This window comes from Dermacentor variabilis, unplaced genomic scaffold, assembly GCF_050947875.1.
Source record: "Dermacentor variabilis isolate Ectoservices unplaced genomic scaffold, ASM5094787v1 scaffold_13, whole genome shotgun sequence".
NCBI classification, from domain to species: Eukaryota; Metazoa; Arthropoda; class Arachnida; order Ixodida; family Ixodidae; genus Dermacentor; species Dermacentor variabilis.
In genome coordinates this window covers 35,304,650-35,330,587 of record NW_027460291.1, presented here as the reverse complement: position 1 = coordinate 35,330,587, position 25,938 = coordinate 35,304,650, and the positions used below count along the sequence as shown (strand labels likewise).

The following is a 25,938-nucleotide window of genomic DNA, read 5'->3' as shown; positions in this document are numbered from 1 at the left end:
GCAGCGCATGAAAGACCTCGTCGAGAATTGTTCACCGCGAAAGCACATCTTACTGTAAATAAAACGTGGCTTTCTGCATTTGGTTGTTTTAGAGCTGAGCACCACTGTGCTCTGTGCGACCTGCAAGAGCGGAACAGTGTTCAGCCCTCTTCCCGATGACTGCTGCCGATGTATAAAAGGTAACTCAGAGTCACTTTGGATTAACCTCCCGACACAGGTCAGTGTATGCGCGAGGATTCTGGAGAAACAAGCCAATGCGGGCCTGCATCGGTACACGCCTCCATGCTCGCTCAGTATGCTCTCTTTCTCTCTCTCTCGTGTGCGCGTGTGCGTCTGTTTAGAGGGTGGGGGAGGGCAGATGAGTTGATGCAATTCGTCTGAATGGTTCCGCGAATCGCCAAAAAGAAAGAGAACACTGGTGATAATATACCGATAAAAACGTCGATTTGTTCGAAATCAAGTCATCACTTACATATTTCCGCACTTATCGCTCCTGTCAGTTCCAGCGATGCGCCTTTCAAAACGGGGAGAAGGTGCCGAAATAAAAGACGACGTTGATTTAATGAACGGATACACGTCTGTACACATGAACATGCTAATGGAAAGTAGGAACATGACCTACTCTTCCTAGAAAAGCGATCTTAAGAAGATATCTACGCTTCAGACAGGCTTCAATCCTAGCCAGATCTTTGCTTCATTGATGACTCACGAAAGTACCTCGTACAGTATAATTGCTGAATACGCAGCGGATCGCAATTTTTTGCACCATTAGTAGGCCATTGTTTCTTTTTAAGACAAGACGCCTGCTTTATCAGTGTATACTGAAGCACTGACCATACTTTTGCTTGATACGAAAGTTTTCTTTCGTATATTAATAAATATTTCGCATTTCGTTGCATAAAACGTTTTACTCCTCATTCGTCGGCTGTGACATGATGCATAAGTAACCTATGATAATTTCGATGCTCGAAATACGCCAAGAAATGGCAGGCAACGCTACGAAGGCCACAGAGGCTTGCCTCTTCACTGTTCGCATCCGCGACCAAAAAGTAATGCGGCAAATATTAAAGAAAAATATTAGCTATGCGTCACCTAATTTCGAGTGACATGAGGTCTCCAACTTCTAAGTCTCAAAACATAGCGTATTTATGGCATAAAACACGTCGGACATCTAAATCTCTTTTCCACCGTACGAGCGGAGTAACACGTTTCTGCGACCAGCAGCTACATAACTTCCGGCGCGACCGAAATATAGCAAATCGCCTACTAGAACCACAGATATGGGTAAGTAGTGCGTGATAGGACGTAAAACTATGTCCCAGTAGTTATTTTATAAAGAAGTTACAGTTTCGTTAGAAAGGCGAACCAGTGATTGTGATTGCAAATTAGTAGACAGCTATACGAAGTAAGGATAGTAGTTTTATCGCCCGTCTAAACAATAGCTTACTTAATAGATTAACAAGCATGTGGGAGCGCTCACACGGCTAAACAAACACATCTCACTCAGTGAGGGTGGACACTCGCTGTCAAAACGCTGGCGCGAGGAACAGTGGCAGCAGCAGCGAGCGAATTGACATTCATGCTGCCTTTTGCTTCAACGCTAACTAAGCCGCGAAAACACTGTTCACAGGAAGCTATGAGCACTCGGCGCACATAGACTGTACTCATTGCAGATCGCTTCCAAGATAGGACCCGCGCGGCCGCGTTCTGCCGTGTCATACACAGCCACCACTGGAGTAGAACACCCTCCTTGCTCTTCCACCGGTGTCTTGCACTCGCTGGAAGATGACACGCTTCCTCCCCGCCTGCCTCCGTTGCGTGCGCGAAATCAACCATTCACGTTCGCACGCTTTCATTCGTACCTACAGCATACGACGCGCGGCCACGGTGTTATCGCACTTGGACTTTATACGTATCACTGGATTGTGCTTTAAACGGAGCCTGGATTGTCGATGTGATTGCTATCGCTATAACAGGCCAAAGATAAAAATCAACTGCACTTCGAAACGCGCGGAGTGAAACCTCTATGGACTTAAAGGTTACGCTATTCTAACGCACACTTGTTTTTTCTCTCGAGAAAATGGAGCCGTAAATTCCCTGCTAGATTGAATCGGCTACAAAACCAAAACAGCCTTCATGACGTGGGCTCACTTTGCTGCACAATACATTTGTACAGCAGCAAAGTTAAATTTAAATAAATCCGGCGAAGCTGATTTGAGGAAACCGTCCGCAATCGCGCACCGTCTATATTTCTTGCTAAAAAATTGGGTGCGCAGTAGATTTCTACTGGGTTCAGGACCTTTAATGTAACTTATACGCCTTACCTTCGACACATAAAAAGTGGGTGCGCGTTTTGCTCAGCGGCGTGTGCAGTATATGGCAAATACTGCCAAATAAATCGGTAGTGTGTTATGACATATTTTAATCATGTTTAATTCAACCCGCCGGGTAATTTTATCAATTTTATCCATCCCGTTACGGTCGAATTAACGGAAGTCGACTGCATGTATTATAGGTGGGCGAGTATCAACTTTTTCGAATATGAATATTAAGTATCGAATGAAATAGTGAAATGTAGGGGCATATATTTACAGCAGCTACTACATGCGTAATATATGACATTGATGCGGCCATCTCAGGCGAGAATTTACCACTTTTAATAAATCCTGCCAATCATGGGACGAAATACTACAGGTGGCCCGTCTCAGAAATGCAGATGCGTAAAAATTGTCTTTAAAGGCGACTGCGTGCCGTCGCATGTGAAGGTGGGTCATTTCCGACATGCTGTCCGGCCCTTTGTTCTCCAGCCGCTTCAGTGCGGTAAATGCCAGAAATTCTGCCACGTGAGCGCCGTCTGTGGAAAGTCTACGATATGTTCCCGCTGTGCTGCGCAACACTCTGCAGACAGCTGCCAGGGTAAAACTTATAAGTGTCCAAACTGTCAAGGGCCCCACGACGCCTCATCAAAGGAATGGTCAATAGTTAAGAGGGCACTCTCCGTCTTAAAGAAAATGGTGAGGGACCGGTCGACCCATCGTGAAGCAGCTGCTGACGTCAGGGAACTTCGTTGTCGCCGCAGACGCTCATCAAGGAATTCTGCTCTCCGCACACAGAATACGTGGGCGACAAAGCCTCTTGCTGCTGAATCCGCTTCAACCCCAGTGCAGTATGTGTCCAAACCGCGTATTGATAATGGAGCAGCTGAAAAGAATGTCATGGATGAAGCATTGCCACCACTGCCAAGGATAGGCCCTATGGAAAAACCCCAACAAGGAGTGGCACCACAATGCTCCACCCCTCACCCAGATGGGCTGACAGAGCATGACTGCCGAATTGTAACAATGCTCAAGTCTTTGATAAATGCGATTCCCATGCTTGTGGGCAACTCGAATACGCCAACAGCTCGAAGCGCAGTGCAAGTGTTGGATGCCCTGAGCTCAGTGCTTCGAAATCTTGCGTAAGCACAACGGCTCTTCCACTGCCTTCCCTCCGTGATGAAGTGAGTAGTGCGACGATTTTCCAGTGGAATGCCAGAGGACGTTAATCACGGATTTCATGTTTCCACCCACACGTTCTTACGAATCGATTTCCTGTAGTGGTAATATGTGAACTGAGCTTGTCAAAAGCGCTAAGACTCTCTGGGTACGAAACCTTTATGGCGTCGACGTGCGGGCAATCCAGCAGAGTAATTGTTTACATCCGTACAGAACTAACTTACATTCCCCACTCATGATGGAAACCAATACGTGTGTCTCCGCTTTACAAAGAATAAAGTGGCCTTCACCCTTATCGGCGCCTACATCTCCCCATCTAGTCGGTTCGACGGCGACCGACTGCAATACATCCTGAGGGCGACTTCTGGACCCTGGATTATCACGGGTGACTTAATGCTCGTCACTTGGTTTGGGGAAACTCTGCATAGGTTCCAGGAGCCTGAAACTTGTGGAATTTGCTTCCGACCACCAACTCAGCATTATGAACGATGACAGTCCAACGTACTTGCGTGGTTCAACCTATAGCAGTTACTTAGATTTGGCTTTGGTGTCACGGTATCTAGCTCAAAATGTTCGATGTTCTATGACATCGAGACTCATGGCAGTGACCATAATCCCACCTACTTAAGATTCACTGGAATTGGAGGCTTCTCCTTTTCTACTTCCCGCAAAGTAAGGTAATCAACGTATAAGACAAAGGTGGAAGAGGCATGCAAAGAAGGATTTACCTGCACCATTGAGAACCTTATTACAAGTGTACTGGAATCGTCTAAGTACACAGTTAGATCCGCAAGAAAACGTACGGATTTCGACATGGAACTTGAGCAACTTTGAACGATTCGCAGAAGAGCTGAGAGGCGATACAGGCGCACCAAGTCAATTCATGACCTTAGAGTTGCTCGGCGTATACACAAGAAAATCCAACGTCGTATGGACAGGCTGGAGGAACAATGGTGGAAGACGTTCTGCGAATCACTTGACCACCGCAAGCCACTTTCAATCATATTGTTACGTGAAGCTGAAGCCGAATACTATTTACAATTTATGTACAGGGAAGCTCACGCAGGCCAAAATGGCGACGCTATATCAAGCCGGCACACACGTCGTCTTTGTCCTCCTCAGTGCAGCCACACTGTGGCGGCTCTTCCGTAGCATCACCCCCGGCTGTAGAAGCACCGTCCCGGTGCTTAATCTACACATCCGCGTTGAAAGGTGTGTGGTATGGTTTTAGTCTTGCTACGTGAACGATGTCACTTGCAGCTGATGATGACGCTGAGAGATCGGCGGGGATGATTTCATACGTGACATCGGTCACTTGTCGTACCACACGGTAAGGGCCAGTGTAGCGCGACAGCAGCTTTTCAGAAAGGCCACACGTCGAACGGGTCACCAGAGAAGCACCAGAGAACCCGGAGAAAAGTGCACGTCACGATGGTGGCAATCATAGAGGCATCTCTGATGCTCCTGTGAGGCCTCGAGATGGGTGCTGGCGAGCTGGCGCGCGTGGTAGGTGTGTGCGATCGCGTCGCGGGCGTATTCAGTGGCGGAACGTGTGGCCGACGGCAGCAAAGTGGCCGAGGGCAACACGGGTTCTCGGCCATACAGGAGATAGAATGGTGAATAGCCGGCGGTGTCGTGACGCGATGAATTATACACGAACGTCACATATGGTAAGTATAGATCCCAGTCGTGGTGGTCGGTCGCGACGTACTTCGAAAGCATGTCGGAGATGGTCCGGTTGAGGCGCTCCGTGTGGCCGTTGGTCTATGGGTGGTAGGACGTGCTGAACTTGTGCTTTGTCGAGTAGGAGCGGAGCATGTCCTCCACGACTGCCGATAGAAAGCTGCGGCCAAGGTCAGTGAGTAATTGGCGTGGAGCACCGTGCACTAAAATGATGCCACAGAGCAGAAAGTCAGCAACGTCAGTAGCGCAACTTGTCAGGAGGGCTCTGGTGATTGCGTACCGCGTAGCACAATCGGTAGCGACGGCGATCCATTTATTTCCGGAGCCCGAGAGAAGAAATGGTCCAAGAAGGTCTAGACCAACAGGGAAAAAGGGTGGGATGTCGACCGGCTGCAAACATCCAGCTGGAGGTGTGCAGGGCTTTTTCCGGCGCTGACAGGGCTCACAAGCGGCAACGTAGCGCCGCACGGAGCGGGCGAGACCCGGCCAAAAGAATCGACGGCGTACAGGGTCATTTGTGCGCAAGACGCCCAAGTGTCCAGCCAAGGGAGCATCGTGAAGTTGCTGGAGGACAGTCGAACGTAGATGCGATGGAATGACGAGCAGAAGGTCAAGGGCGTGTGGATCAATATTGCGGCGGTATAATGCCCCCTCCTTAAGGAGAAACATCCGGAGAAAGGCGGCGCGAGGCGTAGACTCCAGATGGTCGATGAGTGCTCGTAATGAAGGATCGCGCCGTTGCTCGTTGCCGATTTGAAGCAACTGGGACACAGAGAAAACGCAAGCGATGGCGTCCGCATCAGCTGGTTCCGTCTACGGGGTAGCGGGACAAACAATCGGCATCCTGGTGCAAGCCTCCCCTCTTATATACCACGGAGAATGTATATTCTTCCAGGCGTAACGCCCAGCGAGCGAGTCGTTCCGTGGGGTCCTTGAGCGAGGATAGCCAGCAGAGAGCGCGGTTATCAGTGATGACACAGAAGGGGCGTCCGTAGAAGTATGGACAAAATTTCGCAACCGCCCACACAAGAGCGAGGCACTCGCGCTCTGTGATTGAATAATTGAATTCGGCGGGTGATAGAAGTCGGCTAGCATAGCCTATAACGCGATCATGTCCACGCTGGCGCTGTACTTACACATCTCTTATGCTGTGACCACTGGCATCAGTTCGAACTTCCGTTGAGGCAGACGGGTCAAAGTGGGCCATAATTGGAAGCGTGGTAAGGAGAGTAGTCAGCTGCGAAAAAGATGCGGCATGGTCAGGACCCAAAGAAAAAGGGGCGTCTTTCTTCAAGAGGTCAGTATGGGGGCGTGCGATGGTCGCAAAATCCTTCACAGAGCGTCTGAAATAAGAGCACAGCCCTACGAAACTACAAACGTCCTTGGTAGACTTCGGAACAGGAAAATTCGTAACGGCGCGAATTTTGTTCGGATCGGGTCACACGCCTCTGGCGTCTACGAGGTGTCCGAGGACGGCGATTTGGCGGCGAGCGAAATGACATTTTGACGAAATCAACTGGAGGCCGGCGCGGCGGAACACGTCAAGAATCGCTGAAAGACGGTCTAGATGCGTGTAAAATGTGTGCAAATAAAGGATGACGTCGTCCAGATAGCACAAACAGGTGGACCACTTGAATCCCTGAAGCAAAGAGTCCATCATTCGTTAGAATGTGGCGGGCGCCGTACAGAGACCGAAAGGCATCGCCTTAAACTGATAAAGGCCGCCAAGGGTAATAAATGCAGTCTTCTCTCGGTCCATGTTGTCGACGGATGTCTGACAATAGCCGAACCGTAAGTCGATAGAAGAAAAATAGGTGGCACCGTACAAGCAGTCTAGAGCGTCATCAATACGTTGCAAAGGGTAGACGTCCTTTTTTGTGATTTTATTCAGGTGGCGATAATCTACACAAAAACGCCACGTTCCATCCTTCTTCTTGACAAGTACGACGGGAGAAGCCCAGTTACTACAGGAAGGCTTGATAATGTCCTTTGCAAGCATCTTTTTCACTTCCTGGTGGATAACAGATCGTTCGGACGCAGAAACACGATATGGACGTCGGTGAATAGCGTTCGCATCGCCAGTGTTTATGCGATGGGTCACGAAGGACCTTTGACCTAAGGGTCTATTGTCAAAGTCAAAAATGTCGCGATAGCCTTCAAGAACGCGGCAAAGAGCTTCAGCTTGAGCAGGTGTAAAGTCATGGGAGACCATCTTCTTAATGTTGAAGTCAGTACTGTGCGATGACGTCACGGTATGGACTGAGCTGTAACGATCTTCCACTGTGAATGGCTCGATCTCATCATCCTGTAAAGCGCTGATTATAGCCAAGGAGATCCCCTGAGGCAGAACTTGCGCGGTTAGCGCGAAATTGACAAGTGGAAGGCAGGTGCGATTGCCAGTAATTTTCAGCACAGTGTGCGGCACGGCAACACCATGTGTAAGCATAACGGCCGGAATTGGTGCGGCCACGTAAAAGCCATCAGGTACAGCTGGTGAGGACAAGTCGACGTGTGTCACAGAGTGAGGCGGCAGCCGAATAAAATCCATGCAGCTCAGAAGGCTTGGAGGCGGATCCACAGGATCGGCAAGAAGAGGCAAGTCAAGGCGAAGTGAGCCGGCCGAATAGTCAATGAGGGCAGAATGATTGGCAAGAAAATCCAGACCGAGAATGAGTTCGTGAGGGCAATGCTCGATGAGGGTGAAGAGAGCGACGGTGTGTCTCTCAGCAATGGTGAGTCGGGCAGAACACATGCCAACAATAGCGACTGTCCCTCCGTCGGCGACTTGTACTACTCGGTTCGGCGCAGGCGTCAGAACTTTCTTGAGCCGACGGCAAAGAGCAGCACTTATAATGGGCACATGCGCCCCGGTGTCAATCAACGCGCACACAGGAACATTGTCGACGAGAACGTCCAAAAGATTCTGGTTCGTGGGTAAGGTGAAGCGAGGATTTCATGCCGATGTCGTCAATGCAGCTTCACTTCCAGAAGCTGCACTGTGTAGTTTTCCGGTCTGGGGTGCGGCGAGTAGGTTGGAGAAGGAGCACGGCATGACGGGGGTGAGCGAGATTGACGGCGGGAGGGAGAAGGCGAGCGGGAGTAGCGGGGTCGTGTCAATGGGGTCGCAGGGTGAGATGATGGAGCGGGCATAGAAGGGGCGAAGGAAAAGGATGCGCTAGAGGGGCGACGGGGTAATCAGGATAATAGCGCGTCGAAGTCCAGCGGCTGCGTCAGTGGCGAGCGACATGTCCAATGCGTCGGCAGTTAAAACAGATCGGCTTGTCGTCCACGGTTCGGCATTCGGAGGGGTTGCGCTGTCATAAATGAGTAAGAAGAGCGGGGTGGGGATGGGCGTGGAGAAAGAGGTTCTGAGCGTACGGAACGAATGGATTGCAGGCCGACGTTGGACAACTCTTGATAGACGACGGCCTGGATCAAGGAGATTGTCACCAGAGAATGATCAGGTAACGGGAATGAAGGGGCCGCTGGTTGTGGCGCTTCGACTTCTCGACGAATGATGCGGCTCGAGTTGTCACATCGCGACGGCTGGTGGAAGAGGTCGTCACAGGATGACGTAGCAGCTGTGTTGGGAAGTCGCGTGATGTGCTGGGATACCCGGCGGCTTTTATCATGCTCGAGACGGCGGCACTGCTTGAAGATGGTATCGATGCTGGTGACGTTCGTAAACACCAGTAAATTGAAGGCGTCGTCAGCAATGCCTTTGAGGACGTGATTAACCTTATCATCCTCAGTCATGTTCGGGTCAGCCTTGGCACAAAGGGCCAAGACGTCGAGAATGTACGACACGTAGGACTCGGTCGACGTCTGTACACGTGTGGCAAGGGCTTTCTTGGCATTGACTTGTCGACCATACGGATGGCCAAAAATGTCGCGTAGCTTGTCTTTGAAGAGATCCCAGCTCGAGACCTCCTCTTCGTGAGTCTGGAACCACGCCGATGGAGCTCCGTCGTGGTAGAAAAGTACGTTGGCAAGCATAATAGTCGGATCCCACTTGTGACTGGTGCTGACACGTTCGTATAAGCGGAGCCAGTCGTCAACATCAGGACTGCCGACTCCGTTGAAAACACCAGGATCCCGAGGTGGGGAAACGGCGACGTAGGTCGGGGCTGCAGGCGGAGACGCTTGCGTAGATGAAGTGGCGCCAGCAGGAGCCGAAGTTGCATTATCGCCGTTGCGACCGCTGCGAAGCTCCATGACTGGTACGGGGAACGTCCACCTCCACCAAATTAATGTTACGTGAAGCTGAAGCCGAATACTATTTACAATTTATGTACAGGAAAGCTCACGGAGGCCAAAAGGGCGACGCTATATCAACCCGGCACACACGTCGTATTTGTCCTCCTCAGTTCAGCCACACTGTGGCGGCTGTTCCGTAGCAATACGGAGGAAGGTGCACAGCCTTGGCTCGTCTCCACAGCAACGACACCCATTCTGCACCCTAGCCCTGCATCAAGGCTGATCGCAGGTTGATATAGCCGAAGATTTATGTTTGAAGATTGCGTGCAGTGGGGTCACCATCAATAGCGAAATTCTGGGTGAGGTTCCCGCGACACGCTTCCCGGAATCGAATGTGTCCTCACTTGAGGAATTGGACGCTGCTCTGGCCGCATGCAGGCGCTCATCGTTACCAGGACCAGACGGCAGCACCTACGCTGCTTTATGCCACCTAGGTGAAGATGGCCGAGGTAGACTTCTGGAATGTAACAACCAGTCATGGAATGATGGCGTCGTTCTTGAGCGGCGGAAGTCCAGCCGCTTGATACCACTCCTGAAACCTGGAAAGTCACCACTTGACCTAGCGTCCTACCGACCCACTGCGCTGTGCAGCTGTGTTGGGAAGGTCATGGAAAGAATGATTCTCGCACGCCTAGAGTGGTACCTTGAGCGCCACCACGTACACCCCGAGGCCATGTCTGGGTTTAGAAGAGGCCGTTCCTCTATTGATAGCGTCATTGACCTCGTGACGTCTGTACAACAAGAAAAACACCGCAAGCGTATATCGGTTGCACTTTTCCTCGATGTGAAAAGCGCCTATCATGATGTAACGCATGAAGCCATCCTTGATGTCCTGGACAATAATACAATTGGTGGACGCATGTTTCGGTGGATTCGGAGCTACCTATTCAAAAGATCCTTCTTTGTGCACAGTGCAGATGGCCGAACTGCTGACCATTACACTTGCCGTGGCGTCCCGCAGGGTGGGGTTCTCAGCCCCTCTTTATTCAACCTTGCAATCGTTGGGCTTGCCGACGTTCTGCCACATACCGTAAACCTTTCCATATATGCTGACGACATATGCATATGGGCCTCGACAGTTACACGTTTCCAGATGCGTGCACGGCTGCAAAAAGCAGTGACCCTAACATCATCGTACCTGCGTGCTCAAGGCCTCAGCATTTCAACCGAGAAGTCGAGAAGTGCGCCTTAGTCGCTTTTACCCTCAAGCCCATGACCTGATACCCCATTTCTATTGACCGCCAAACAATTTCATACGCAAAATCTTACCGATTTCTAGGCGTTATTGTCGACAGAGACCTTTCATGGAGCCCCCACATCACATACTCGAAGAAGAGGCTTACTTCTATCGCTCATATAATAAGGTTTCTTGCCGGTAAAACGTGGGGAACATCCGTGGCATCTATGCTTCAACTTTACTACACGACGCTCTTTCTAGGATACTTGCGATATAGCACACCAGTGCGGTCCAATGCTAACGACACTAACATTCATGTTCTACAGAGCATTCAAGGCCAAGCCCTTCGAACATGTCTGGGGCTACCTCGAAGTGCTTCAACCGTAGCAACGATTGTCACCGCAAGAGACCACCCAATAATGCCCAGTATAGCTATCAACGCACTCCGGGCGCATGTTCGCCATATATCCAGAGTCCCTGACCACCATCTCGCTCGCTTGCCCGAGAAAAGACCCAAGGCAACGTTCTCCAGATCAGTTGCGGCTAACCGGCACTCTTTGTCATTGAAGCACTCACCCGCAACAAGAACGCCATCCCCTCTGTGGTGCTTGAAAAAGTCTTCTGTGTACCTTGCTGTTCCAGGAATAGTGAAGAAAGCTAGCCTGACCAACGCGGCTCTCAAGCAGAATACATTGGAACTTTTGCATTTTTCATACGCTAACCGAACCCGTGCTTACACGGATGGTTCCGTCTCGGAAAATTTGACGGGCACCATTGTTATACAATTTCAATCGGTCGTTATCAAGTTTAAGGTTTCACACGTAACGACATCTACGGGTTCCGAACTGGCGCTCTTCGCGTTGCTGTCGAATACATTGAAAAAGAACCGCCTAACAAATGGGAAATATCTTGTGATTCCAAAGCAGCCTTCCAGAGCTTCCGAGGTTTAAGACGTGGCAATTATGAACAGCTGGTGTCTAAAATCAATGAAACTTGCCATTGCGTTTCTGAACGAGGACATGATATCATCTTTTAGTGGTTGCTGGGACATTGTGGCATCGTTGGTAATCACCTCGCCGATGACGCTGCCCGACGTGCCCAGGCTGGCGCACCGACACTCCTTATACCTTTATCGCGAGTGGACGCTGGAAGAGAGCTTCGCAGTCTCGCTCGTACCATCACGTTAGGTTACTGGCATACACCACAGAATTCTAAGTGTCGTTTATACAGCCTCGACCCATCACTGAAGCTTAATTTACCAGCAAAACTTTCACGACGTGACGCAACACTGCTGTGTCGGCTGTGGGTAGGAGTAGCATTCACCAACTCGTAGAGCTAACGTAGTGGAATGGCGCACTCACCAATGTGCGCTAAGTGCAAGATTGAAGAGACCATCAATCATCTTCTGAGCCACTGTTCTCGCTTGCACAGCCAACTTCACACTCTCAAGTGTGCCTTGAATAGACTCGATGACTGGTCATTTACAGAAGCAAAGGCCTTGGGAGCCTGGCCTCACAGTTTATAAGCCCAGAAGCAGTTCGAGCGCTTTTTCACTGCCTGAAGGCAACAGACTTAAGTGTCCTTCTATAGACATCCTACACCTAACTTAGTGCATGTGAAAGTGCGGTATAGACTCATGTTTCTTTTCTCTCTCTCTTTCACTCCCCATTCCCATCGCGACGTGTAGGCTAGCACACTGGACTCAGTCTGGTTAACCTCCCTGCGTTTTCTTCTGCTCTTCTCCCTCTATTTCGGTAAAATTAGGTACCCTGCCTGTACTCACTAATGCAAAGAAAGCAACTAAACGTCATGGGCAAAGGGTCAATTTTAAACACCATATCAATAACTGTTATTAAAAACCAGCATAAATTGCCTCTCAACGCCTTTAGAGAATTATTGCAAACAAGCTTGAGAAGAATGACTGTCTAGAGTATCGAATGGAGGTTCTCGAAAGCGCTGAATAAGTGGTTACTTAGAAAAAAAAGCTGCTGGACGACTTGTGCGCCGTAAAAAAATGTAAAATGGCCCGTTGCAAGGAAAACATTACTGGTCCTAGTTTAAAAGAGAGAAATTTTACATGACTGGTCTGCCAAAAATACTAAATTTTAAAATACAACAAAACTCGCAGCGAAACAAGAAATAAAGTTTGCGTTATCAATTGTGTTTCTGCGTTGCTTTTAAAACATTGGTCGTTGCTTTACTTCTGATAATTTGCGATGCTTTGTTTAGCAGAACATTAATAATAATTTAACAGTCAGTTGTTCAGAAGTATTTGGTTAGTTTCAGTTATTGGAATATAACAGATATTTCGTTTTGATATTTGATTATGAGATTTTCATTCTTATTTACCCTTGTACCAAGGATTGAATGTGCCAGTTCACAGTATATAACGTCGCACTGCCTTCTTTGGTATTTGCGCTATGGCCGCATTTATGCACATAATGGTAACCCTGATTATACGAATACTGGTGACATGATCTGTAGCAGCGAAGCATCGCGATACCAAATCAAGGGTCAACAGATGTACCCACCACATCCCTGCTACTCTGACGAAGGCAGGACCACCTGCCAGAACTCTAGCAGTTGTGTTTCGCAACGCACACACACACACACACACACACACACACACACACACACACACACACACACACACACACACACACACACACACACACACACACACACACACACACACAAACACACACATACATACGGGGTTCCGTTTTATTGTTATCAGAATGGTCTCCTAATGCCAGGCATCACATGGAGCACAATTCTGCTTCTTGAGCTAGATCACTCTCAGAGGCAGCGATTATTTGCAGAAAACATGAAAGTGAATGTGTGACGAATGAACACATATTTGTTAATTAACTTTAAACTAAATAATTTGCGCCACATATTGCAAGTGAATAACTGTAGCCGATGACTTTTAAAGTTATGTCCACTTGCAACGAATCCTGAAGGTGGTATACCTTTCGAAATATGCGTTCCCGAAATTTTTGACGAAATGCATTCGTGTTCCAGTAACTTTCGAGCCGCAATGCATAAAACGTAATTAGCCGAACAACAGTGTAGGTTTCCGCCAAGTTTGAACGCACCTCTCCTAAAACTGGTGCTACTTTCGAAATTCGTCGTCATATGCCTCGTTAAATGACTCGCAAGTGTACGTGTACTCCAATATGGGCGCTTTAAGCAATTCGTTCAAAAGTTAATTAATACTTTTTAATATTCAATTATGCATATTAATTTCCAACTTAAGTAATTTATATCCTTCGAGTATTCCAGCGCAATAAATATATTTGTGCTCAATGCCACAAGCGATATTAAAAAAATGGGTTAACGCAAAATAACACAGCCGCTATATATACTTACATATGTTTTTGTGTGTTTAATGAATAAACTAGCAGTTAGAAGATAGTGTTCATGGTTGTATTTGCCTTTCTTTGTGCTAGCCTGTATTAATCACTGTTTTTACTAGTTCGAATATTCACCATCTAGACCAAGTTTACAAGGTACCTCATGTAGCAAAAGTAAGTGATCTAGTTTGCTACGACTGATTCTATGTTGTCGGTCTGATAATGTCTTGATTTTGTTTCCGTTCAGATCGTCACTCATACGGAGTCTAGTCAAGAAATATGCAAACAATAATTCACCGGAGTTTCCATGTCACTTTTTTTCATTTTCCAGACCCATGCGCCACTGTACGCTGTGGTGGATGCAAAAATGGAACAGTGCTCAGCCCTACTCCAGACGAGTGCTGTCGATGCGTGAACGGTACGTACTGAAGGCCCCTCGCCTTCGCTCAGGGGGTCCGCGAGCCGCGACCAGCACGACAAAGGGCCAAAGGCGCAAGGAACAAAAAACGCTTTAATTTACGATAGAATGTAACACTCCAACAATTACCGCAGCCTCGCGGCCAATAGCAGAAAAGAACAAGGCAAAGAAGCAAGCAGCAAAGAAGCAAAGCAGCAAAAAGCAGCAAAACCACAGAAGCAAGCAGCAAAACAGCGAGGCAACAAAATATACAAACCAAAGAGAGCGACAAAAGAACGGCCGTTACAAACCATCAACCAACATAATCTTTCGGTCGATAACAGAATGCATAAAGCGCAGAAAGCAAGCAAGCACCGAACCAGGCGCGCAGACACAGTTCCAAAAGCGAAGTACAAGAGCACTCTTTCCGCGGACACAAAACGCTTTTTCCCCTGCTCTGCAGCACGCTCGGAAAGATACCTAGACGAGCCACGCCCCACCAGCGCCTCCCCAGGCCCGCACCCCGAAAAAAGCCTCCAGTGCCGTCTCAGCTGCCTTCTTATCGGGCAGCCGCCTTCCCGGCATTCCCTGCGCGAGTTCTCACGATACGCGATCGGTGCGCATGCTCCATGCGACGAGTGCCGTTGTGGCGCGCGCTGCAGAGAGGGCCCTACAGTACGAAGCTCTTGGAGCTCTTAGAGCTTGTGCTCTTGGAACTCATGACGCCGCCAGCTGTAATTGCAGCGCTCAACAAGGTATTAAATGTGCGCAAGTGCATCACGATCCGGGCAAGAGTGAGGCGGATAAGAGTGAGACGCTGTAGATGAAAACGGATGTTTAAAGTTGGAGCATAGCCAGCTCTAGAAATGAAATAGACTTCATACTCTGCGCTAACCCTGGCATCATACAAGATGTGGACGTGCTCGGCAAGGTGCGCTGCAGTGACCACAGGATGGTAAGAACTCGAATTAGCCTAGACCTGAGGAGGGAACGGAAGAAACTGGTACATAAGAAGCCGATCAATGAGTTAGAGGTAAGAGGGAAAATAGAGGAATTCCAGATCAAGCTACAGAACAGGTTTTCAGCTTTAACTCAGGAAGGGGACCTTAGTGTTGAAGCAATGAACGACAATCTTGTGGGCATCATTAAGGAGTGTGCAATGGAAGTCGGTGGTAACTCCGCTAGGCAGGATACCAGCAAACTATCGCAGGAGACGAAAGATCTGATCAAGAAACGCCAATGTATGAAAGCATCTAACCCTACAGCTAGAATAGAACTGGCAGAACTTTCGAAGTTAATCAACAAGCGTAAGACAGCTGACATAAGGAAGTATAATATGGATAGAATTGAACATCCTCTCAGGAGCGGAGGAAGCCTAAAAACAGTGAAGAAGAAACTAGGAATTGGCAAGAATCAGATGTATGCGTTAAGAGACAAAGCCGGCAATATCATTACTAATATGGATGAGATAGTTCAAGTGGCTGAGGAGTTCTATAGAGATCTATACAGTACCAGTGGCACCCACGACGATAATGGAACAGAAAATAGTCTACAGGAATTCGAAATCCCCAAGGTAACGCCGGAAGAAGTGAAGAAAGCCTTAGGAGATATGCAAAGGGGGAAGGCAGCAGGGGAGGATCAGGTAACAGCAGATTTGTTGAAGGATGGTGGTCAGATTGTTCTAGAGAAACTGGCCACCCTGTATACGCAATGCCTCATGACCTCGAGCGTACGGGAATCTTGGAAGAACGCTAACATAATCCTAATCCATAAGAAAGGGGACGCCAAAGACTTGAAAAATTATAGACCGATCAGCTTGCTGTCCGTTGCCTACAAAGTATTTACTAAGGTAATTGCAAATAGAATCAGGAACACCTTAGACTTCTGTCAACCAAAGGACCAGGCAGGATTCCGTAAAGGCTACTCAACAATAGACCATATTCACACTATCAATCAAGTGATAGAGAAATGTGCAGAATATAACCAACCCTTATATATAGCTTTCATTGATTACGAGAAAGCGTTTGATTCAGTCGAAACCTCAGCAGTCATGGAGGCATTACGTAATCAGGGTGTAGATGAGCCATATGTAAAAATACTGGAAGATATCTATAGCAGCTCCACAGCCACCGTAGTCCTACATAAAGCAAGCAACAACATCCCAATAAAGAAAGGCGTCAGGCAGGGAGATACGATATCTCCAATGCTATTCACAGCGTGTTTACAGGAGGTATTCAGAGACCTGGATTGGGAAGAATTGGGGATAAAAGTTAATGGAGAATACCTTAGTAACTTGCGATTCGCTGATGATATTGCCTTGCTTAGTAACTCAGGGGACCAATTGCAATGCATGCTCACTGACCTGGAGAGGCAAAGCAGAAGAGTGGGTCTAAAAATTAATATGCAAAAAACTAAAGTAATGCTTAACAGTCTCGGGAGAGAACAGCAATTTACAATAGACAGCGAGGCACTGGAAGTCGTAAGGGAATACATCTACTTAGGGCAGGTAGTGACGGCGGATCCGGATCATGAGACGGAAATAATCAGAAGAATAAGAATGGGCTGGAGTGCGTTTGGCAGGCAGTCCCAAATCATGAACAGCAGGTTGCCGTTATCCCTCAAGAAAAAAGTATATAATAGCTGTGTCTTACCAGTACTCACCTACGGGGCAGAAACCTGGAGGCTTACGAAAAGGGTTCTACTCAAATTGAGGACGACACAACGAGCTATGGAAAGAAGAATGATAGTTGTAACGTTAAGGGATAAGAAAAGAGCAGATTGGGTGAGGGAACAAACGCGAGTTAATGACATCTTAGTTGAAATCAAGAAAAAGAAATGGGCATGGGCAGGACATGTAATGAGGAGGGAAGATAACCGATGGTCATTAAGGGTTACGGACTGGATCCCAAGGGAAGGGAAGCGTAGCAGGGGGCGGCAGAAAGTTAGGTGGGCGGATGAGATTAAGAAGTTTGCAGGGACGGCATGGCCACAATTAGTACATGACCGGGGTTGTTGGAGAAGTATGGGAGAGGCCTTTGCCCTGCAGTGGGCGTAACCAGGCTGATGATGATGATGATGATAGCCAGCTGCCGATGGCAGCACGTGAAGGACGTACGTGCTTTCATCAGCTCCCTGGGAGTCCGAAGATCTAGATTTGTCTCTTAGACCTGAGCCGGGTTTTCTGCAACAGTGACAGCCTATCATCTGTGACTTTCACCATAGAGACGCCTTGACATATTTTGTTTCGCATATTATAGATCCATGCGCCTCTGTGCGCTGTCGAGGCTACAATGAAGGAACAGTGCTTAGTCCAGTTCTTGAGAATTGCTGCAAATGTGTGCCAGCCCAATCATAGTTTCAGGTAAGCAGGAACGCCATGAACGAGGCACTGCGTTTTTTTTTTCGTTTTTATTTGTCATCAACGTATATGGTCGCAGCGCAATATAGTCACAGTAGGTTTTTCCGACATCGATAATCATGAAGCACGTACGTTAATTTAATTTTGGGGACAAATGTGCTAACTGCCACTTCTAGTAATGATGCTGAGAGATGTTCGTAAATAATTTATCAGCCCACTTGCATGAGCGGCAGCTTCCAGTGTGACCTGCCATGCCCTCAGCGCCAATTCCCATGGCTGACGCAAGTCCTCTTTTTCGGGGTTGAATTTTCCGTATGCCAGCGTCTGAAGGCGAGCGTCTTTAGCTGTTGCCGCAACCAGATCGGTTTGTGCTTCCTTTTGGATGAAACACTGCTTTAGATACCGTTGTTCTATTGGGTCTGCGATTTTAAACCGAATTTGATGAGCAGGATTAGGAAGACTATACTAGCGCCCGTGCGCCCACATACGAAAGGTCCACTGAATGACAGGACGACACCTTTTAACCAGAAAACAATTTGATAACTCTCGCGCAGCAATAGAAAACAACACGCCTCGTGTATATTTAACTCTTGGAACTCTTCACAGTGCTCGCACTATTCATGTTCGAAAAAGTTAGACTTACATGGGGACACGAGCCCAAGAAGAACAGTACGGACAATACTAACGCCGACTTTTTGTGTCATTTCTGCACGCCCAACTTATTCCAACATGAATCCTTACAACTAGCTGAAGTTTCTGTCCTTCTGAGCTCATACTATATACGAATCCCACCTTATGGCAGTGACAGGGGCAGACACACTCAATGCCAGAGAAGAAATACCTGCGCCGAAAGTCCCACAGAAAGAAGGCAGGGACAGCCAAGGTCATAGCCTAGTCAGGGCACCATGGAGGACTCGTAAAGGGGCAGGTAAAGTACACGCTCACCTTCCTTCGGTGGTGTGTGATATTTTAGTCGTTCTTTCGCAATATCTGCAATATAAGAAACAACGCATAATTAACAGCCTTCTATGATGAAAAAAAAAGCATATATTTTCTTACTGTTTTGTTTGATTGCAAGTCTAGCTCTAACGGGCTTTAATTTAATAGAATCAAGCAGATTCGAGAAAAAGCTAGGAAGGGCCGGCGAACTGGTTCATGGAAATGTATATTTAAATTTTCTCCCTTTTCTTGCAGACTGCACTCTTGGCTTATGAACGAAGCGGGGAGTCATACAACTGCGTTGCAGCCCTCTCCTAGCGCCCATTGTCGATGTACTTAAGCAGTGTTCACGAAGCACCGTCACATCTATGTGGCTGACCACTACTCTACTCAATAAACTAAAAAAATAGCGAGGTTTTTGAAGGTACTCAAAGTGAGCCCCTATTGAAGCTTGTCATTTGCGCCGTTAAAAAACAATCTTCGTTTCCCTTGTATGTGCAGCAATAAACCTGCTCAAATTGGTTGCAGTACTTTGTAAGCGCAAGTACTATGTAAGTGTTGGACTTTATGTATGTATGTATGTATGTATGTATGTATGTATGTATGTATGTATGTATGTATGTATGTATGTATGTATGTATGTATGTGTGTGTGTGTATGTATGTATGTATGTATGCATGTATGTATGTATGTATGTATGTATGTATGTATGTATGTATGTATGTATGTATGTATGTATGTATGTATGTATGTATGTATGTATGTATGTATGTATGTATGTATGCATGTAGCCAAACAGCAAAGACTGGAGCATCTGCGAAGCGTTATCAGATGAACCAACTTTTCTCTGCACGTGAGCAATTGTGTATGTGTGTCTGAGGGTATCTGACTGTGCGTATGCATCACGAGCAGCGAGAAGACGGTGACGACGGTAGTGGGAGGTTGCGTAGAAACGTTACAATTTCTTTCTTTGGGACTTGGGACGATCCCGAAGGTGGCGCACTTTAAGGTTTATTAGCCCTGCGCTTTTATAAGTCGTTCGTTGGTAGGCGACGTGATGCACGTGAAAGACAGTGGTAATACTGACAGCAACTGCAGCTTTTCATTCCCGTTTCTGATACCGAATGGCAACTGGTGCGTGCACACCTGTTCTTGCCCGCGCTACGCTACGTGCCGCCACCACCTGTTGAGGCTCAAGGTGGCGTTTGGGCCAGGAATCCACCATTCCTATTGACGAGTACGTCCGGTAAGAGGAAAGAGGGAAAGAGGGTTTATTTCACATTAGTTACACGGTTCCAGATCCGGAAGCCCACTCCACGCAGGAGCACATAAAGCGTCTGAGTTCACATCAGGACACGTCACCCTCGCCGCACAAAAGGTCTCCGCTTTTAATGCCGCATTATTGCCTATAGACGACTCGACTAAGGAATCTGATGAATGTATCGCGGTCAATCAAAATCGCTGAATTGGTCGCAATAACTCGGCCATGATATCGAATCGCTCCACAGCACTCCCACCTCCGATGGTTTGGAATAGGTGTCCGTATAGCAACATGGGTATCCGAGGTCTAAGCCGTTCCCGCGGTAGCATTCGACGTCGGCCCTTTTCATCATTAGTTCACGCTGTTAGGTACTGGTAGCGGGGCCTTTTGTGAACCCGTCAGCAGTCGGTATCAACGCTGCGTTGACTTTTGAGTAGGCGCTGATGGATGGGTGGGTTTGCCTCTTGGCAAAAATCAGATTAATGTCCTTGGCCGTGTTGAGACGTAACAGACACCTCCACCGCCAAGAGATTCGACCTGAGGGTCACCAGCTGCCAGGTTTCCCGAAGCGTCGATGTTCGCTCGTGACCTCGCGAATGGTTCTAGAAGTGATGGATGATGCCCCACTGCAGCACGAGCGCCGAACCCTCGCTTCGTTGTGTCCTCTCCCTGGGAATACACAGGCGCACACACACTGGTCGGTGTGCCCGAGTGACATGCCTACCGGACACTATGATCCCCGCATCGCTTTTCAAAGGTCTACCCCTCTCTCTGTCGCTCCCTCTCTTTTTGTCGTGGTCAGCTCTTGGCAAGACAGGAATGAGTTGCCTATCTCAATAAGATCGCTAGCGATACGTACCAAACAGGTTAAAAAAAGATGTCCCGAGTTCATTGCTTAAAATCCCCGACTCAAACAGTCTACAGCCTTATTCTGGATCGCTTTACTATACTTGACCCGAAATTGTATTCCTGCAAAATGAGACTCCATCTCAGCGGTCTTCCGTTTTTTTGTCAACATTTGCTTCAGCCATGCAAGAGGGCAATGCATGGTCACTCTCTATCGTGAACTCCGTGCTTTGAATATAGCATCCTAGCTTTTCAATAGCCCATACTATGCAGAAACAGTCTTTCTCCGAGGTTCTGAAAGTTTCTTCTCGCGGTGTCAGTTTTCGACTAAAGTACAGCACTGGATACCCTTCACCACTTTGGTTAAGTTCGGCAATGACGACCCCTAGACCACGGTTCCTGGAGTCACACCAGAGAATGATTCTCTGCGAAAGTCTGGCGAGACAATCACAGGCCGTGAAGTCAAGCCTTTCCTCTCACCACAATTCACCTAGTCCGAATAAGGTCCCGCAAATTTTCCACTTTCGTTTCACTCGCACACTAACATTTTCTTTCTCTTGTCTACAAAGGACCCGCACTAAAGAAATAACTCAAGAATCGCTGCGCAAATTACGCGCTTCACATTACACGAAGATTCTAGCTTATTTCTAAATACGTTCGCGCACGCTTTAAGGCTATCAGTACACGTGCGAATACGTGTCTTATGAATACACGTGCGAGACATGCACCAACGCGTTGCGTCTTTGTGTCCGAGCAAGACACCCCTTGAAGGAGCCGTACAAACACTTTCCAAATTGTGCGGCTAAACTACGCCTCCGCTAACTAACGCGCCTTCTTCCAAATAAAAAAATCTTGCGACCATTTCCGAATACTGAACTGATACTCAAGCGCGCGACTACGTGTTTCTAACAAATAACCTAGACTTGGCGGTGCAGCCGTATATTAAAAAAAAATGAAGCCTATCTGCTTCAAAAAAAGAACGACATATCGGAAAAAACTAAGTTTCAAAAATTTATGAGCGCGCAAACCATGATATTGCTACACGCATGTGGTATTTGATTGTTTGAACGAGGCGCGTGGGCACCATCACTCGAGAAAAAAGGAGGAAGGTCGGACTGGTCTCGGCGCTGCGAATCTAACCGGTCAGCGCTGCAACCGCTGTTGTAAATATAACCTGTAAATAGTTGCTCGTCTTCCTTACTCATCCTTCGCGTAGCATTGTGTTGGATATGGAGCGTTCGCCGTCCTCACCACGGAGCTCCGAAGCGGCCGCGCCATCGTCTTCTCAGCCATGGCTTCCGATGGAACCACCCCGTCGCCACCTACACCACCGGCGCCAACCACAACGTACGTGACGGTTCCTAGTCTCCGTGATCCTGGGACATTCTCCGCCCAAAATGACGTTGACGTCGACGACTGGCTCAGCATTTATGAGCGTATTAGCCAAAGCCACCACTGGGACCCTACCATCATGCTTGCCAATGTGATCTTTTACCTGGACGGGACACCGCGTGTCTGGTTTCTCACCCATGAGATTGAGCTCTCCGGCTCGGACATTTTCTAAGAGCGGCTTCGCGACCTATTTGGCAACCCGTTGAGAATATCAGTAAACTTCAAAAACAAACAATCCAAACAAAAGCTAAAACTTGCTTATTAAAACGATCTCTAGTCTGGGAGATGTCAAAACGTTTAACCAAACCCTAAGCAAAAAAAGAAAAAAAACTTGTTTCCACAAAACCTGCATTGCCGTTATTCATTCTGATTAATCTACGGCTGCGTCATCTCTTTAAGCCGTACTCGAGGCCGTCGCTGTCTGAAAGCTCTCGTCAAACTTGTCAAGCAGGGAATACAAAGAGCGTGCAGACCATTGCGCTCGCTGCAGACCCCCGATACCTTACGTCCTGTCAACCTAACTCTTTTGGCATTGCACTCGGAATGCCTGGTATGACCCTTTCGCGTCGCCTGACCACTGCGTTCTCCCGTGTCATACAGGTTATTTATTTATTTATTTATTCATTTATTTATTACATACCGCCAGCCTGGATGTCAGGCTTCAGGCAGGAATGGCGGTACATAGCAATACAGTATATAATAATACATTTGGTCGAGAAAGTGCGGCTTTAGAAGAACCTACCTAAGATTACACCTCGAAAAGAACTCACGAGGGGGTACACATTGTCCCCTAGCTTTCGTCCTCCTCCGAGCCGAACGTCGCTTTCTTTTCAACCTTTTCTGGCAACTCGGACGCGCTCTTACTTGAAACACTGCAAACGACAAACGCACCTTTCAGAATATTTCATTGGGTTCCTAACAGGGCTTAGTGGCTTTCGATTTATTCGGCCTCGTTGCCTTCTCTGACGCATTTATTAATTTGCGACGCCTCTTTCTCTAAGCACTGTTTGTAGTGCTCGTTTCCGAATGCCTTTCTTTTCTTCCCGTTAGCAGCTCCTCAGCCTGACCAACTTCCGGAATTTTTGTCAGGGAGATCAGAAATATTTGGTTCTTAATTGCCAGACCGCCTACAGGACTTTGGCAGAAGCGATGGTGACACCCTGCACACACCGCATCCTTACATCATTACACCACACAGCGTCACACAGAGTGTGTATCGTCTGGACACCTGGGCACGCCTGTGTCCATGGTAATGAAAGTGCTAAAGCGGTAGCCCAAGAGCTCGCTAACCGGGCGCCAGTGGAAGAGCTGTCCAACGCAGAAGACGCACCGACATAACTACTGAACTACAGCGAAACTGTGCAACATTACAGAGATAGCTGGAGACACTCTTCCACCCCCCCCCCCCCCCACACACACACCCATAATTCCCTCAACCGAGAAGGCACCGTCGCGTGGCGACAGCTTCACACTAATTCATTCCCCTGTCTCTTTTATTTTCACCTCTTCAAAACCACACAATATCCCTCATAATGGCACTACTGTGGAGCAAAGCACACATCATTTTGACACGTGTTCTTGTTTATCTTTATCGGGAGAACACGTTTCACCGCCTAACAAATGTTATGGCACAACGAAGGACGCGCCTGCATGTATCGGAAGTTTCTGCAATGTTATCGATGGTTCCATCCGCTGTCTGTCACCGAACCTTGTGTAATCTGCTTGCATGTATCCGCGACGCGAATAGTGTAGAACTTTGTGGAAAACACGCGGGTCCAGCGATTGCTCTGGAACATTCGACGACTGATGTATAAAAGCCGAAACGCTTGACCTGCTGATCAGATTTATGACGATCGTCGACTGGGTTCACCGGTATCGTTGCGCTTAAAGGGTAACTTGCTTTTGAAGGCACAAGTTCGTCCAATAAAGATTTAGATGCGCCATTTACAGTTTTGCTGCTGTGTTCGTCACAGTCACTACCACGTGACATCTGGTGGAGGTGCTAGTGCCATAGAGAAAGGATTTAACAAGAGCGGACACTCCCAAATAGCCCAGCGGCCGAATTGACTGCAGCGCACCAAGCCGCCGGCGTTATTACCTGAACCACACTTCTGGTTTCGGTTTGAGCGGTTGAGCGGAGGTGAAGCAGGCGTTAAGCACTCGCGGTAAGGGGGCAACTACCGAAGATAGTCCAACGCCTTGCCGACCCACGGTGGAGGTGAATCCCCATTCACATCACAACAAACAATCCCCGTTGTTTGTAAGAGTGTCTTGTCGTGGTTCTGAAGCAATATCCTGCCCGGTCTCAAAGCGGTACAGATTCGCATCATATTTCCTATTCGGTTGGCCTCCTCACGAAAGTAGTTTCCTGGTTGTTGGGATTGTTCCGTTACACTTTCTCACAAATAAATTAAATTTCCAATATTATCTAGGGTGTATGAGTATAATACTGCAAGGAGCATTGGCATTAAAATCTTACGCATCAAATTTCTTGTCATATATGGAAGCTTTTCATTCCTATTACGGTAAGAATGCGATACCTCTGAGGAGTAGCTTGCATAATTACATGATCAATTATTGCGACTAGCTGAAAATACAATCTAACTAAAGCAGAGCATGGCTTCAGATGTGAACCAAAATCAGATGTGATGCAGGCGTTAAGCACTCGCGGTAAGGGGGCAACTACCGAAGATAGTCCAACGCCTTGCCGACCCACGGTGGAGGTGAATCCCCATTCACATCACAACAAACAATCCCCGTTGTTTGTAAGAGTGTCTTGTCGTGGTTCTGAAGCAATATCCTGCCCGGTCTCAAAGCGGTACAGATTCGCATCATATTTCCTATTCGGTTGGCCTCCTCACGAAAGTAGTTTCCTGGTTGTTGGGATTGTTCCGTTACACTTTCTCACAAATAAATTAAATTTCCAATATTATCTAGGGTGTATGAGTATAATACTGCAAGGAGCATTGGCATTAAAATCTTACGCATCAAATTTCTTGTCATATATGGAAGCTTTTCATTCCTATTACGGTAAGAATGCGATACCTCTGAGGAGTAGCTTGCATAATTACATGATCAATTATTGCGACTAGCTGAAAATACAATCTAACTAAAGCAGAGCATGGCTTCAGATGTGAACCAAAATCAGATGTGATGAATATGTTGCATCAAAGCCGACATAAGCGTAAGTACAGGTAGGGAACTGCACGACAAAGACAAACAAAGAAGCAAATCATAAATTGGAAAAGGCGCCATTCTGTTTCACATATCCCTTCCATGCACGTGGATTTTGCATGCGGCAATGCATATACTTGCACAGTGAACCAACTACCTGAACCCAAAGCTTTTTCCCTACTGAAGTGGTTAAGCTGCGCTAAAATAAGAAAAATTGTCGCGCTTCACAGAATCTTATCTTCGTCTGAAAAGAATTACACATGTGTCTAGGAAGATTAATACATTGCCTCACTGTGTACTCTATCTTAAGTCCATAAAATTACTATGTGCAATAACGCTTTAATTTTATTTTGCCTTATAAAAATTATGTCTGCAGAAGCCGTCAAACTAAGGCGCTGTTGCTTGATTAACACTATATGTTCACACTCACTGTTCCACTCAGATGCTCTCAGTTCTGTGCATTGAACACATCTCTGCCTCCACTAGCATACTTGATTTGCCAGTGGATTGAGTAGCCCTCATCAAAATATTGAATACCTGCCAGGAACTATCATATGACTATTTCACAGAAGGAGAAACCACAATGTTAGATTTTAAAAATAAT

The 25,938-nt window shown here is 47.5% G+C and overlaps 1 protein-coding gene across 1 annotated transcript in view; it reads left to right on the top strand.

Annotated features, from left to right (window-relative positions):
• The window catches only part of LOC142566689 (uncharacterized), a 71,309-nt gene extending 52,131 nt beyond the window's left edge, over positions 1 to 19,178 (top strand). The window contains exons 5-6 of the mRNA XM_075677514.1: positions 14,299 to 14,385; positions 18,917 to 19,178. Of these exons, the coding sequence (XP_075533629.1) occupies positions 14,299 to 14,385; positions 18,917 to 18,936 (107 nt within the window). The 3' untranslated portion in view covers positions 18,937 to 19,178. The remainder of the gene's footprint in view (positions 1 to 14,298; positions 14,386 to 18,916) is intronic.
• The last annotated feature ends 6,760 nt before the right edge of the window (positions 19,179 to 25,938 follow it).